The sequence below is a fragment of the Manis javanica genome, chromosome 7 (genome assembly GCF_040802235.1).
Source record: "Manis javanica isolate MJ-LG chromosome 7, MJ_LKY, whole genome shotgun sequence".
NCBI classification, from domain to species: domain Eukaryota; kingdom Metazoa; phylum Chordata; class Mammalia; order Pholidota; family Manidae; genus Manis; species Manis javanica.
In genome coordinates, this window is record NC_133162.1 from 33,588,597 (window position 1) to 33,602,941 (window position 14,345).

Below are 14,345 nucleotides of genomic sequence, written 5' to 3' on the forward strand. Positions count from 1 at the left end.
TAACCTGATGGGTTTTCCTTTATAGATGACCTTTTTCTCTCTAGCTGCCTTTAAAATTCTGTCCTTGTCCTTGATCTTTGCCATTTTAATTATTATTTGTCTTGGTGTTGTCCTCCTTGGGTCCTTTCTGTTGGGAGTTCTGTGTATTTCCATAGTGTTTTTGGTTATTTCCTCCCCCAGTTTGGGAAAGTTTTCAGCAATTATTTCTTCAAAGACACTTTCTATCCCTTTTTCTCTCTCTTCTTCTTCTGGCACCCCTATAATATGGATATTGTTCCTTCTGGATTGGTCACACAGTTCTCTTAATATTGTTTCATTCCTGGAGATCCTTTTATCTCTCTGTGTCAGCTCCTATGCATTCCTCTTCTCTGGTTTCTATCAATGACCTCTTGCATCTTATCCATTCTGCTTATAAATCCTTCCAGAGTTTGTTTCACTTCTGTAATCTCCCTGCAGACGTCTGTAATCTCCCTCCGGATGTCTGTAATCTCCCTCTGCATGTCTGTAATCTCCCTCCTGACTTCATCCCTTAGCTCCTGTATATTTCTCTGCATCTCCATCAGCATGTTTATGATTTTTATTTTGAATTCTTTTTCAGGAAGACTGGTTAGGTCTGTCTCCTTCTCAGGTGTTGTCTCTGTAATCTTTGTCTGCCTCAAATTTTGCCTTTTCATGGTGATAGAGATAGTTTGCAGAGCTGGCACGAGTGATGGCTGGAAGAACTTCCCTTCTTGTTGGTTTGTGGCCTTCTTCTCCTGGGAGAACAGTGACCTCTAGTGGCTTGTGCTGGGCAGCTGCACACAGATGGGGCTTCTGATTCTTGCCCGGCCACCATGGAGTTTATCTCCGCTGTTGCCTTGGGTGTGGCCTGCCGCGGGCTGCCGCTCCAATATGGTGGAGCCACGTTGGAGGGGGAATGGCCGGGAGGCTGTTTATCTCCGTGAGGGGCCTCTGAGCTGCCCTCATATCCAGGGGTTTAGGGTGCCTGGAGTTCTCTGCTGCTGGACTAAGTGTCCCAGGATGCTTCCATCCGGCTGTGGGGTCCCTGTCCGTTTAAGACTTCCAAAAAGCACTCGCTTTTCTTTGTCCCTGGGGCGCCAGCTGCAGGGACCCGTTCACAGGTCTTACTGTCCTGTTTCCCTAGTATCCAGCACCCCACACACTGTGTGCCTGTGCTGTGGATGCAGATGCCTAGAGCTGGGTGTTTAGCTGTCCTGTGCTCCCTCTCCCTCCCCACTCGACTCCTCTCCTCCCACCTGGAGCTGGGGTGTGGGGCGCTTGGGTCCCGCCAGACTGGGGTTTGTATCTTACCCCCTTCGTGAGGCGCTGGGTTCTCACAGGTGTGGATGTGGTCTGGATGTTGTCCTGTGTCTTCTGGTCTCTCTTTTAGGAGGAGTTGTCTTTGTTGTATTTTCAAAAACATATGTGGTTTTGGGAGGAGATTTCCACTGCTCTACTCATGCTGCCATCTTGGCTCCAACCTCCAAGTCTTAAGTATTTTTCACCAGTGAAAATAAACCAGTAGTAAAGGTAGTAGACCAATTACTTAAAAAGTTAGTATAAAGTTCAAAAAACAAAAGTAGTAAAATCAACCGTATACAAAATTAGTCAAGGGATATACAAAAGATATAGATTATGACGTCTTATATATGAAGTGTGGAAGAGAAAGAGAAACAGAAAAGTAGTACTTTCACAATATGTTAGAAATTGAATGGGCATTAATTTAACATAGACTGCTATGTATTTAGGGAAACCATATATGAATCTTGTAACCACAAACCTAAAGCATGTAATAGATACACAAAAAAATTTTTAAGAAGGAATCCAAGCATAATACTAAAGAAAATCAAATTACAAGAGTGGAAGAAAGGAACAGAGAGGAACTACAAAAACAACTGGAAAACAGTTGATAAAATGGCAGTAAGTACATACCTATCAATAATTCCCTTAAATGCTAATCAAATGCACTAAATCAAAAGATATAGGGTGGCAGAATAGATGAAGAAAAAAGACCCATCTATATGCTGCCTACAAGAGACTCATCTCAGACCTAAAGACATACATAGACTGAAAATGAAGGTATAGAGAAACATATTTCATGCAAATAAAAGGGAAAAAAAGCAGGAGTAACAGTACTTATATCAGACAAAATAGACTTCAAAACAAAGAAAGTAACAAGAGAAAAGAAGGACACTACATAATGATAAAGGGGTCAGTCCAACAAGAGGGTAAGACAATTGTAAATATCTGTGCACCCAACAATGGAAGTACCTAAATATACAAAGCAAATACTAACAGACTTAAAAGGAGAGGTAGACAGCAACACAACTATATTAGGGGATTTTAACATCTTACTTGCATCAGTGGTGAGATCATCCAGGCAGAAAATAAGGAAACAGTGGTGTTGAATGACATATTAGACCTGTTGGACTTAATAGATATATACAGAACATTCTACCCAAAAGTAGCAGAATATATATTTTTCTTAACTGCACATGGTACATTTTCCAGAATAAATCACATATCAGGTCACACAAAAAAGTCTCAATCAATTTAAAAAGATTGAAATTGCATCAGGCATCTATTCAGACCACAATGGTATGAAACTAGAAATCAATTACACGAATAAAAAACAAACGCAAAACACACAGAAGGATAAATACCGTCAGTGACCAAATCAAAGAGGACATCAAACAATACATGGAAACAAATGAAAACAGAAACACAATGATCAAAATATGTGGGATGCAGCAAAAGTGGTTCCAAGATGGAAGTACTATAGCAGTACAGGCCTGCCCCAAATAAACAGTCTAGCTTCACAACTAAAGGAACTAGAAAAATAATAATAATGTAGATAACTGTCAAATTACTATGTTGTATACTTGAATATAATATTGCATATCAATTATACTTCAGTAAAAAATGTATTTAAAAAATACTAAATAATGGCAAAAAGAAAGAAAGTGACTGTGAACCAGATAAATATATTTCACTAAACCAAAAAAAACAGAAGAAGAGCATTTGGGGGAACACTAGTGAATAGACAAAAGTGACTGATTCATTCAGAAGTGTCATAAAAGGGAAGCATGTTTCTGAGGTCTGAGCATTCCAGGCTGAAACATATGTCCTTGATGGACACATCACAGAGGTCCATGGCATGCTTTCTGAACAAGGGACTGACTTGGTCAGAACTGAACTGGAAAATGATCTATGTGTCAGATGATGGTTGTAGGCACTATTTCCAAATTAGACTTGTATTCAGCCTATTTTTTTCTAGGTTATTTAGGAAAATCAACAGGATCACAATAGACAAATAGTTCTTAAATTTTAAGCCCAGTAAAATCACCAAGGGAGATCTTGAAATGTGCAGATTTCTATTACTTACCTTCAGAGAATGTAACTAAACTAATTTGAAGGAAAAATACCCAATCAGGAGGCAGATTTCAGAGCTCACTTTGAGAAGCCGTGGAGTTGAGCATTTTGCCTGGTTAACTTAATCTCGATAAGACTCAGACAGAGCTCTTTGGGCAATGTTTCCTAGACTGGCTCACAGCTTGATCGATCCATGGCAAATGCTACCAAGATTTCTCTGCAAGCCTGTGTTTGCATTCCTGTTTGGTTAGAGGTTCTTCCATGGTACCTTTGCTCTAGTCTATGTATTGGAACCATTCCAGAGGTTCTTAGCACGTATTTGCCCAAGAATCAGTGGAGGTTAATAAATTGCTTATGGTTGAACACATTTATTTTTGTAACTTGTAGCATGTTGGAAACCCAGAAAAGTTATTGTTCAACATTCCCACTAATTCAGCATGTTTTCTCTAAAATGTTTTCATGCTTAAAAACTCTCTCTCTCTTGTTCTGCTTTGTATTTTTTAACTTACACGGATGACTATACCAGCCCTTTGCTCTGATTTTACAATGACCTTTGGCCCAAGCTATTTAAATTCTGCCTTAACCAGTACCTCCACTTAGCAAGACTTTGTCATGAGAAGCAAAATTAATATCACAGGCTGAGAATGACATTCTAGGACTCTAGAAAAACAGGGTTGCTGTTGGGAAATAGCAAATATTGACCCCTCCCACACAAAAATAGCATAAAATATTCCAGAAGGGACGCCATCAAAGAATGGAAGAGGATTTGGTGGGATGGTGGCCCACTTCGAGCTTGGGTGGAAGAGATGAGAGGAGTGGCAGGACTGTTTGGGTAAGGGAGCCTGCTGGCTGCGGGTGGGGAGTCTGTATTCTAGCCAGGAGGAAGCCAGGGGTGACTGGCAAGTGTCCATCTTCCCCAGCCATTCCTAGGAGTTGCCTTCATTGGGAAGCTCTAACAGGACCTTCCTCTAGTTAGATGGGAGTGATGGAGGTAGGGAAGGGCTGGCCTCCAGATCTGGTGACATCTGAGTGACTGGTAGCCCATTCTCTTCTGCTTGGTAGGGAGAAGTGCTGGAGGAAGGGGGCATGGGGGCATGGAAGAGGGAGAGAGGTTGGTACCCGCTAGGGAAAGGCACAGCTGGGCATGTCAAAGGCAAACCCCACTGTGTCGTAAGGTCACCTACGGCCACCAGCTCTTCAGCACTGGGTGGACAGACAGAAGCTGCATAGGGAAGTGTTACTGTCACACACAGGTGACACACACAGGGATAGTGTATGGGAACACTGCCACTGAGTTCTGCAAAGTGGCCAGCTGTGTATCTCAGAAATTATGAAGACTCATTTTGATAAGTTCCTAAAGCTTTGGAGAGCCATTCCTGAGTAGTAATCGAAGCATCACTTGTAATCAATGTGTGAGTCACATGGGGAGTAACGGACATTCAGAAAGAAGACAGGTCAGTGTTGACTACAGTCAGATGCTTGGTAGGCTTTGACTGAGTGATGTGGTAATTGTTGGAGAGGCTGGGTGGCAGTCAGACAAAGGGATTGTGGAGGGTGTGTCACAGCCAGAGGGACAGTAAAGAGGAGCAGGAAAACAGAGCAGTAACTAGAGGGGGTATTGTGGAGTCAAGGAACATTTTGTTTTTTTAAATTATAGGCCACATTTCAGCATGTATACATCTCGATGAGAATGATTAAGTAGAGAGGGGAACTGGATGAGTTGAATCAGAGGCAGAAATTACAGAAGCAAAATCCTTGCATATCAAGAGGAGATAGGATCAGTGTGCACATGGAAATACTGGCTCAGGTTGGGGAGCAGTTAATTCAGTGATTGTAGCAGGAGGGAAGCAAGGCAGCAGACGCAGATATAAGGGTTGATTTGGAGTTGTATGGATGTGGAAATTTCCTTCTGATTGCCTCAAGGAAATTAAAAGCAAGGTTATTAGGTGATAGTGAGGAGGGTAGACAGGGTGTCAGAAGCTTTCAAGTTGCAAAATAGGTGGGAGTTCAGAAAGGTCAAGTGACTGGACTTTACTGGCTAATTAGTGGCCATCTCAGACCAGGAACCAGGAAAACTTTGAAACAGATGCCTTGGAAATGTGGTAGGTTGGCTGGGGGAGTCCTGCTATCCACTTAAAGTTTGTGATCACAAAATTGAAGTGAGATTAGACAGTAGAGTATGGATTCTTCTCAACCAGGTTCAGCTGCCTAGGTGAAGGCATGGAGTAAATGGAGCATTGAAAGAAACAGGTGACTACAGAGAAATGAGAGAAGGGACAGGATTGAGGAGCGTTTGCAATGTTAGACCACAGAACCCAACACAGGTTTGGAGGAAAGCAAGGACGTGAAGGACGTGGGGGACAGGGGAAGTGAGGCAGTCAGTGGATTGGGGCTGCCTGTGTGGCTGCAGACCCATGGTAATAGAAAAAAACTGGAAAGATAAAAAAGATGGCCTCTGTAGTGGGTTGAATAGCATCCCTCCAGAATCTCTGTCTACACAGATCCTTGGAACGTGACCTTCTTTGGAAATAGGGTCGTTGCAGATGCAATTGGTCAAGTTAAGATGAGGTCATTCTGAATTAGGGTGGTCCCTAAATTCAATGACAGGTGTCTTATAAGAAGAGGTGAGGACGTGCAGACACACAGGGGAGAAGGCCATGTGAAAACAGAGGCAGGTTGGAGTGGTACAGTCACAAAGCACGGAATGCCAACGACTGCCAGGAGCCACCAGCTAATGAGGCAAGTGAGGATTTTTCCCTAGTGGCTTCTAGAGGAGCATGGCCCTGTCAACACCTTGATTTGGGACTTCTAGGGTTCAGAACTGTTAGAGAATAAATGTCTGTTGTTTTAAGCTACTCAGTTCGTGGTACGTTGTTACAACAGCACCAGGAAGCAAATACAATGAGCAGCCTTCTATTCAGTCAATGACTCGCAGCCTAACGTTGCCCTCAGTAGTCATGAAAGAGTCACCGTTTGTAGATCCCTTTGGCTGTGGTTCAGGTTCATGCCTGGGCCTCATTAATGGGGCATGCCAGTACAACCGCTAACATTTAGGTAATGAAACAGCTTGTGCAGAGGGTGTGTTCGTCCATGCCTGGAGGGCCCCCCTCATTCTTTGTGGAGCACTTAGGGGTAGCATTGTTTAATCCTGTACAGCTTCCTGTCACAAAAAGGCACAATTTCCTGCTCCAATATCCTTTTGCTGCTATGTAACGATGGTGGTAGCTATGACTGAGGCTGGTTTTCTCTGATCCATCCCTTCAGCCTGAAGTTTGAAGAGCAGGAGGTATTTCCAGAAGAAATGGGTTCTTTATTACCTTCAGTCTGTTTCTGGAGTATCCCTCAGGAATTTAATGAAGACTTGTTCAGAGTCCAGCCCTGCAGAGAGGTTTGATTTACCCTGCCCTCTTCTCTCTCTTGCTTGCTACCACAAATAACTACCAACCCCAAATGGAGCAATACACAGCAGGGGGGAAGCCCCACTTGGGCTCAGGATTGTGGAGGAAGTTTGTCTTAGTTGTTGGAACTTAAAAGGCCCCTGGCCCAGCATCGCTCAGAGTGTGGTGTGCAAAAGGGGAGCCTGACCCGCTGTGCTGCCCTGCAGCTGGTACCTGGTTGGAGGAGCACCCCTCCAGTGTCTGGGGGCTCTTTCTTGAGAACTGGCAGTAGCTTTGCCAAACTTCTGAAGAACTTAATAAGGCATGTGAGGGGTCACAATCCCCTCATTCATTTATTCACTCCTTGTTCATCCAGCCCCTGCCATGTACTAGAGTTTGTGTTAGGCCCAAGGCAGAAACAGAAGAGCAAGCACCCTGCTTCTGAAGAGCATATGGTAGTGAGGGGGCCAATAGGTCAACAACAGGCACAAGACTAGGGTAAGGCAATGTGTGGCAGGCACAAGAAAGTATGACTCACTCCATGTGGGAGAGGTGGAAGGGCCTTCCCTGGGACCATGTATTTCATCATCTGAACTTGAGGGAGTTGAAGAGCTCACTTGGTGAAGAACAGGAGGAAGGACAGTCCAAGATCTGGGCACCCCAAGAGAGGCAGCAGATGAGCCCTTCTTTTGAGGCCTCTTCAAAAATAAGGAAGAAAGACCCAGATTATCTTCAGAGGGCAGAGGTAGCTATTCCCTTCCTTTGGCTTGTATGGTGTTTCCCAGTGTTCTGGCAAAGATGTTGAGGAACTAGGACTGTGTCTCCTTCACCTGCAGCCTGGTTTTAGATCTAGTTGTAAGCCAGTGAGGTAGGGTGGAGACTGGACCCTGGTTTCAGCTCAGCTTCTACTTGCAAGCCACTTCAGCCTTCTGGACCTTTTTCTTTCTTATTTTTTTTTAAATTTTTTATTAAGGTATTATTGATATACACTCTTATGAAGGTTTCACATGAAAAAATAATGTGGTTACTACATTTATCCATATTATTAAGTCCCCACCCATACCCCATAAGCATTTGTTGTTCTTAGTCTTTTTGATGCTGGCCATCCTTACTGGTGTGAGGTGATACCTCATTGTGGTTTTAATTTTCATTTCCCTGATGATAATGCAGTCACTGTCCATCAGTGCAGCAAGATGCCACACATCCACTATGTGCCTTCTCTGTGCTACACTGTTTTCCTCATGACCCCCCACACCACGTGTACTAAACACAATACCCCTCAATCCCCTTCTCCCTCCCTCTCCACCTGCCCTCCCACACCCCTCCCCTTTGGTAACCACTAGTTCCTTCTTGGAGTCTCTGAGTCTGCTGCTATTTTGTTCCTTTAGTTTTGCTTTGTTGTTATACTCCACAAATGAGGGGAATCATTTGGCACTTGTCTTTCTCCCCCTGGCTTATTTCACTAAGAATAATGTCCTCCAGATCCATCCATATTGTTGCAAATGGTAGGATTTGTTTCTTATGGCTGAGTAATATTCCATTGTGTATATGTACCACCTCTTCTTTATCCATTCATCTATAGATGGACACTTAGGTTGCTTCCATATCTGGGCTATTGTAAATAGTGCTGCGATAAGCATAGGGGTGCATCTGTCTTTTTGAATCTGAGAATTTGTATTCTTTGGGTAAATTCCAAGGAGTGGGATTCATGGGACAAATGGTACTTCTATTTTTAGTTTTTTGAGGAACCTCCATATTGCTTTCCACAATGGTTGAACTAGCTTACATTCCCACCAGCAGTGTAGGAGGGTTCCCCTTTCTCTGCATCCTCGCCAGCATTTGTTGTTCTTAGTCTTTTTGATGCTGGCCATCCTTACTGGTGTGAGGTGATACCTCATTGTGGTTTTAATTTTCATTTCCCTGATGATAAGTGATGTGCAGCATCTTTTCATGTGTCTGTTGACCATCTGAATTTCTTCTTTGGAGAACTGTCTCTTCATATCCTCTGCCCGTTTGTTAATCAGGTTTGATTTTTCGGTGTTGAGGCATGTAAGTTCTTTATATATTTTGGATGTTAACCCCTTGTTGGACATGTCATTTATAAATATATTCTCCCATACTGTAGGATGCCTTTTTGTTCTATTGATGGTGTCCTTTGCTGTACAGAAACTTTTTAGTTTGATGTAGTCCCATGAGTTCATTTTTGCTTTTGTTTCCCTTGCTTGAGGAGATGCATTCAGGAAGAAGTTGCTCATGCTCATATTCAGGAGATTTTTGCCTATGTTGTCTTCTAACTTTGTTGGTTGGTTTGATGACTTACATTCAGGTCTTGATCCATTTTGAGTTTACTTTTGTGTATGGGGTTAAAACAATAATCCAGTTTCATTCTCTTGCATGTAGTTGTCCAGTTTTGCCAACACCAGCTGTTGAAGAGGCTGTCATTTCCCCATTGTATGTCCATGGCTACTCTCTTTTATATTAATTGACCATATATGGTTGGGTTTATATCAGGGCTCTCTAGTCTGTTCCATTGCTCTATGGGTCTGTTCTTATACCATTACCAAATTGTCTTGATTACTGTGGCTTTGTAGGAGAGCTTGAAGTCAGGGAGGGTAATCTGCCCAGCTTTATTCTCCTTTCTCAGGATTGCTTTGGCTATTCGGGGTGTTTTGTGGCTCCATATGAATTTTAGAATGATTTTCTCTAGTTCGTTGAAAAGTGCTGTTGGTATTTTGATAGGAATTGCATTGAATCTGTAGATTGCTTTAGGCAGGATGGCCATTTGACAATATTAATTTTTCCTATCCATGAGCATGGGATGTGTTTCCATTTATTGCTATCTTCTTTAATTTCTCTCATGAGTGTTTTGTAGTTTTCAGAGTTAGGTCTTCCATTTCCTTGGTTAGGTTTATTCCTAGGTATTTTATTCTTTGTGAATGGAACTGTTTTCTTGATTTCTCTCTCTGCTAGTTGATTGTTAGTGTATAGGAATGCCACAAATTTCTGCATATTTATTTTGTATCCTGCAACTTTGCTGAATTCAGATATTAGATCTAGTAATTTTGGAGTAGACTCTTCAGGGTTTTTTATGTACAATATCATGTCATCTGCAAACAGGGACAGTTTAACTTCTTCCTTGCCAATCTGGATGCCTTTTATTTCTTTGTGTTGTCTTATTGCCATGGCTAGGACCTCCAGTACTATGTTGAATGGAAGTGGGGAGAGTGGGCATCCTTGTCTTGTTCCCGATCTTAAAGGAAAAGCTTTCAGCTTCTCACTATTAAGTATAATGTTGGCTGTGGGTTTGTCATATACGGCCTTTATTATGTTGAGGTACTTGCCCTCTTTACCCATTTTGTTGAGAGTTTTTATGATGAATGGATGTTGAATTTTGTCATGCTTTTTCAACATCTATGGAGATGATCATGTGGTTTTTGTACTTCTGGACCTTTTTCCATCTGTAAAATGGGGTTAGGAACAGATTGGACTGGGGATTTCTAAGGTCACTTCTAGAGTAACATTCTGTGATTCTGTGACTCCTTGAGGGACTGCAAAGTGCAAATCCAGAGAGTGTCATATCAGCAGAGTAGAGGGCTGAGGTCAGAGTGGAGGTCACACACTGGGAGTAGGAAATGAAAAGTGGGGTGAGGGGTTGGTTCATAGAAGAAAGGTTCAGTCAGAGTGCCAGGAGGGGAGCTGCATGATTCAAAGATGTATGGGCCCCAGAGTCCAGTGCCATGGTAGACTTAGTGTGGGGATTCCAAAAAGGGTCTGGGCTTAGCCAGAAGAGGTCACAGTGACCTTTGCAGAACAGATGCTAGGTTTGGGAGGGCTGAACCGGAATAAAGGGGTGATGAAGAGGAGGATCCTCCCTGGGCTAAACTCTGAAGCAGCACATCGGAAGACTTTTACCTCCTGTGGTTGCCCCTTCCTCACTCTGTGCCCTTGTCCCCGACTGCACCAGCCTCACCTGCCCCGCCCCTGCCCCCCCTCCCACTACTGCTTCCTGGGAGTGTTCTAGCATTCTGGGCTCCAGCCAAAAGTGACTTCTCAATAGTAGCAACAAAAAGTAATTTGTTGGAAATGCTGGCGAGGATGTGGAGAAAGGGGAACCCTCCTACACTACTGGTGGGAATGTAAGCTAGTTCAACCATTGTGGAAAGCAATATGGAGGTTCCTCAAAATACTAAAAATAGAAATACCATTTGACCTGGGAATCCCACCCCTTGTAATTTACCCAAAGAATACAACTTCTCAGATTCAAAAAGATATATACACTCCTATGTTTATCACAGCATTTTTTACAATAGCCAAGATACGGAAGCAACTTAAGTGTCCATCTGTAGATGAACGTATAAAGAAGAGTGGTACATATACACAATGGAATACTATTCAGCCATAAGAAAGAAACAAATCCTACCATTTGTAACAACATGGATGGAGCTAGAGGACATTATTCTCAGTGAAATAAACCAGGGAGAGAAAGACAAATGCCAGATGATTTCCCTCATTTGTGGAGTATAACAACAAAGCAAAATTGAAGGAACAAAATAGCAGCAGACTCAGAGACTCCAAGAAAGAACTAGTGATTACCAAAGGGGAGGGGTGTGAGAGGGCAGGTGGAGAGGGAGGGAGGGAGAAGGGGATTGAGGGGTATTATGTTTAGTACACATGGTGTGGGGTATCAAGGGGAAAGCAGTGTAGCACAGAGAAGGCAAATAGTGAATCTGTGGCATCTTGCTGCACTGATGGACAGTGACTGCATTGGGGTATGGGTGGGGACTTGACAATATGGGTAAATGTAGTAACCACATTGTTTTTCCATGTGAAACCTTCATAAGAGTGTATATCAATAATACCTTAATAAAAAAAATTTTTTTTTAAATAATGTTGGATGCTGATCTGTGCCAAGCACTGTGTTAAAGGCTTGCATAGAGATTAATTTTATCTGTACAATAATCCTGTGATAAATACTACTATTTCCCCCTTTTTAAAAATGAGAAAATTGAAACAGTAATTAAGAAACTTATCAGAGTCATATGGCTCAAAACTGGGATTAAACCCAGGTAGCATTGCTCTAGAGCTCCAGCTCTAAGAGCTATGCTACATGGTAATTGGGTCAAACTAATTCATACTATGATGTGTGTGACTGACAGATGAGTCTGTATGGAAATGTCTTTTACATGATTTTGCACTGTAAAGGAGGAGTTTCAGAATCTAAAGGTAGGGAGTTCAGATGATGGGTTTTGGAGAAGGTGGCTAGCCTTCTGGGCTCTCTTAAATCATGCAGATTGTACAGAACCAGGAATTCACATTTTTTGTCTATTAAGACAGGGAAAGCTAAAGTTTGTCAGTGAGTTTCAAACAGTTTGTGAATAAAAGGAAAGGGAGATGTAGTAGGCAGAGTTGATTTTTGTTTTTATTTTAAGGAGAAAATTATCTGAGTATTTGAAGGCAGAGTATAGACCCCCATGGGGAAGGATCCACTGGAGGTACTTGAGGGGAGGACATTTGAGATTCCCCATAGAAACAGAAGGAAGTGGGCTTTGGGGCATGGACAGGGGGTTCTTTCTAGTAATCTGGAGACTTTTTTCCCTGAGTTGTAAAGGGAAGGTAGGGGGATACATGAGGAGATGGATGTGTATGGAAGGGACAAGGGAGAGCATGATGGCCGTCTAGGTCTGCTTGGCAAGAAAATCAGAGGGGAGTTTCTCATCTGCCATGAGGGTAGAGAGGGCATTTATGCCTGAGGAGGCTCAGGCGGAAGGAGGACAGTACCGAAACCTCAGGAATAGATCTGTAGAGAATAGACCAGTAGCGGGAAGGGTGGAGTTTAAGTTTCCTCTGCAAGGCTCTGTTAATCATGGCATTTCCGCATCTCTCCAGCCTAACCACAGAAAGGCCCCTTGACCTCAGGCTGGCTTCCAAGATCAGAACCAGGTGATTTCTGCCTGGGTCTGACAGAGCCACTGCTCTTGCCCTCTCCTTGGTCTCTGGCGTTCTCCTGGCCATTCTGAAGGCAGCCTGAATGAGTGCCCTGAGGTACCATGAGCATATGTACATAGAGAAACTGTATCTGAGTCACAGTGCCTCCCAAGTCACTGTCACCAAGCAGCATCTCCTCCATTGGCTGACTCGGGAACACTGAACACCCTCCATGTCCAGGAAACCTGAGTGTTCTGACATTTACATGGTGAGGGCCATCTCTGACTGGATTCGTCTTTGGTGTTTTAGGAGAAGAGGAGGAAGATGGAGGTGATGAAGACAACCCAGACCATACAGCCAGGGTCCCGGGGCCCAGGGGGCCAGGCGGGACAGTGTCAGAAGCTCAGCTTGCCCGGAGGCTCACAAAGGGAAAGAACAGCCGGCGGATGCTGTCCAACAAGCCACAGGACTTCCAGGTGGGAACAGCCTGGGTGCCCTGCATTCCTGTTTTACCACCATAATGTCCAGCTTCTGGCAATTGCAGTGTTGTTGGGAAGGACGTACTCCTAATGGCAGCGGCTCAGTGAGGAAAAGGGGATGTCAGAGCCAATCCTGATGTGAAGATCTCTCCATTGCTCTCCTGCATGCAGGAATAGATGTAGTCAAGCCAGATGAGGCTCTTCAGAGAAACAAAACTATGTATCTCTCCTTTGCTTCAGTGGTGGGAAAGAACTAATCCAAGATTAGAAGCACAGATACTGCATTTTTCATAGTTCTGGGTGCTTCCTTGGGAGACAGCTGTGGAGTGAGTTAGGACTTCCCAGTACTCTGGAAGACCAGGTAGGAGGCTAAGGTCTGAGCAGTGGCCTCCACCCCACATGCCCTACCCTTTCCCAAGCCAGCTCTGGACTATCTCAACCCCACAGTTGCTCTTGGGTTCTGCACCACAACCCCAGGGCCCTAGTGAGTGCGCAGAGGTGGCTGCTCCCAACCCGTGAGCACCAGCTATTCTACAAACCTGCCCTGGCCTGGTTTCAGCGATCCTTACAGGTGACCCAGCTCACACAACACCTGAGGATTCTCTTGCATGGTGCACTGGGAAAGGATCATAACAATGCCCTTTCTGTGCTTGCAGATCCGTGTCCGAGTAATTGAAGGCCGGCAGTTAAGTGGCAACAACATAAAGCCTGTGGTCAAAGTTCACATCTGTGGCCAGACACACCGAACAAGAATCAAGAGAGGGAACAATCCATTTTTTGATGAGGTAAATGGGCAGAATGCACGTTTCTACTCAATAAGTCTATTTTATTCATATGCACCTTCTGCCTTCCACCCACCTCTTCCCTGTCCTACATTGGAGGGGAACTCCTGTGCAGACTTCACTGGCAGAGACAAGGCAAAGTTCCGGTGGGAAACATGGTGACCACTGGCTCTAGAAATCGCCTTGCCTGCTTTGTCATTGGTCCCGAGGGCCAGTATCATCCTGGTGTTTTTGCAGCTTCCTGACAGCTGCTCCTCGTGGATCCTGGCACCCCTTCTGAGGTCACCTACATCTGCCTGTGCTCCTTCTGATTGTTAGCAGGGTGTCTCTGACAGATGACTGTGTGACAAAGTAACCTGACTTTTTAAAGATGTCAAAACCCATTTGACTATTAAAAAAAATGTACATTA

The 14,345-nt window shown here is 43.8% G+C and overlaps 1 protein-coding gene across 3 annotated transcripts in view; it reads left to right on the forward strand.

Moving 5' to 3' along the window:
• Nucleotides 1-14,345, forward strand: part of MYOF (myoferlin) — a 158,575-nt gene that overhangs the window by 46,548 nt on the left and 97,682 nt on the right. For all 3 annotated transcript variants that reach the window (XR_012133124.1, XM_073240687.1, XM_073240688.1), the window contains exons 6-7: nucleotides 12,984-13,150; nucleotides 13,810-13,938. Coding sequence is in view for 2 of the 3 variants with exons in the window: in XM_073240687.1 (XP_073096788.1) it covers nucleotides 12,984-13,150; nucleotides 13,810-13,938 (296 nt within the window). In the remaining variant the exon portion in view is untranslated. The remainder of the gene's footprint in view (nucleotides 1-12,983; nucleotides 13,151-13,809; nucleotides 13,939-14,345) is intronic.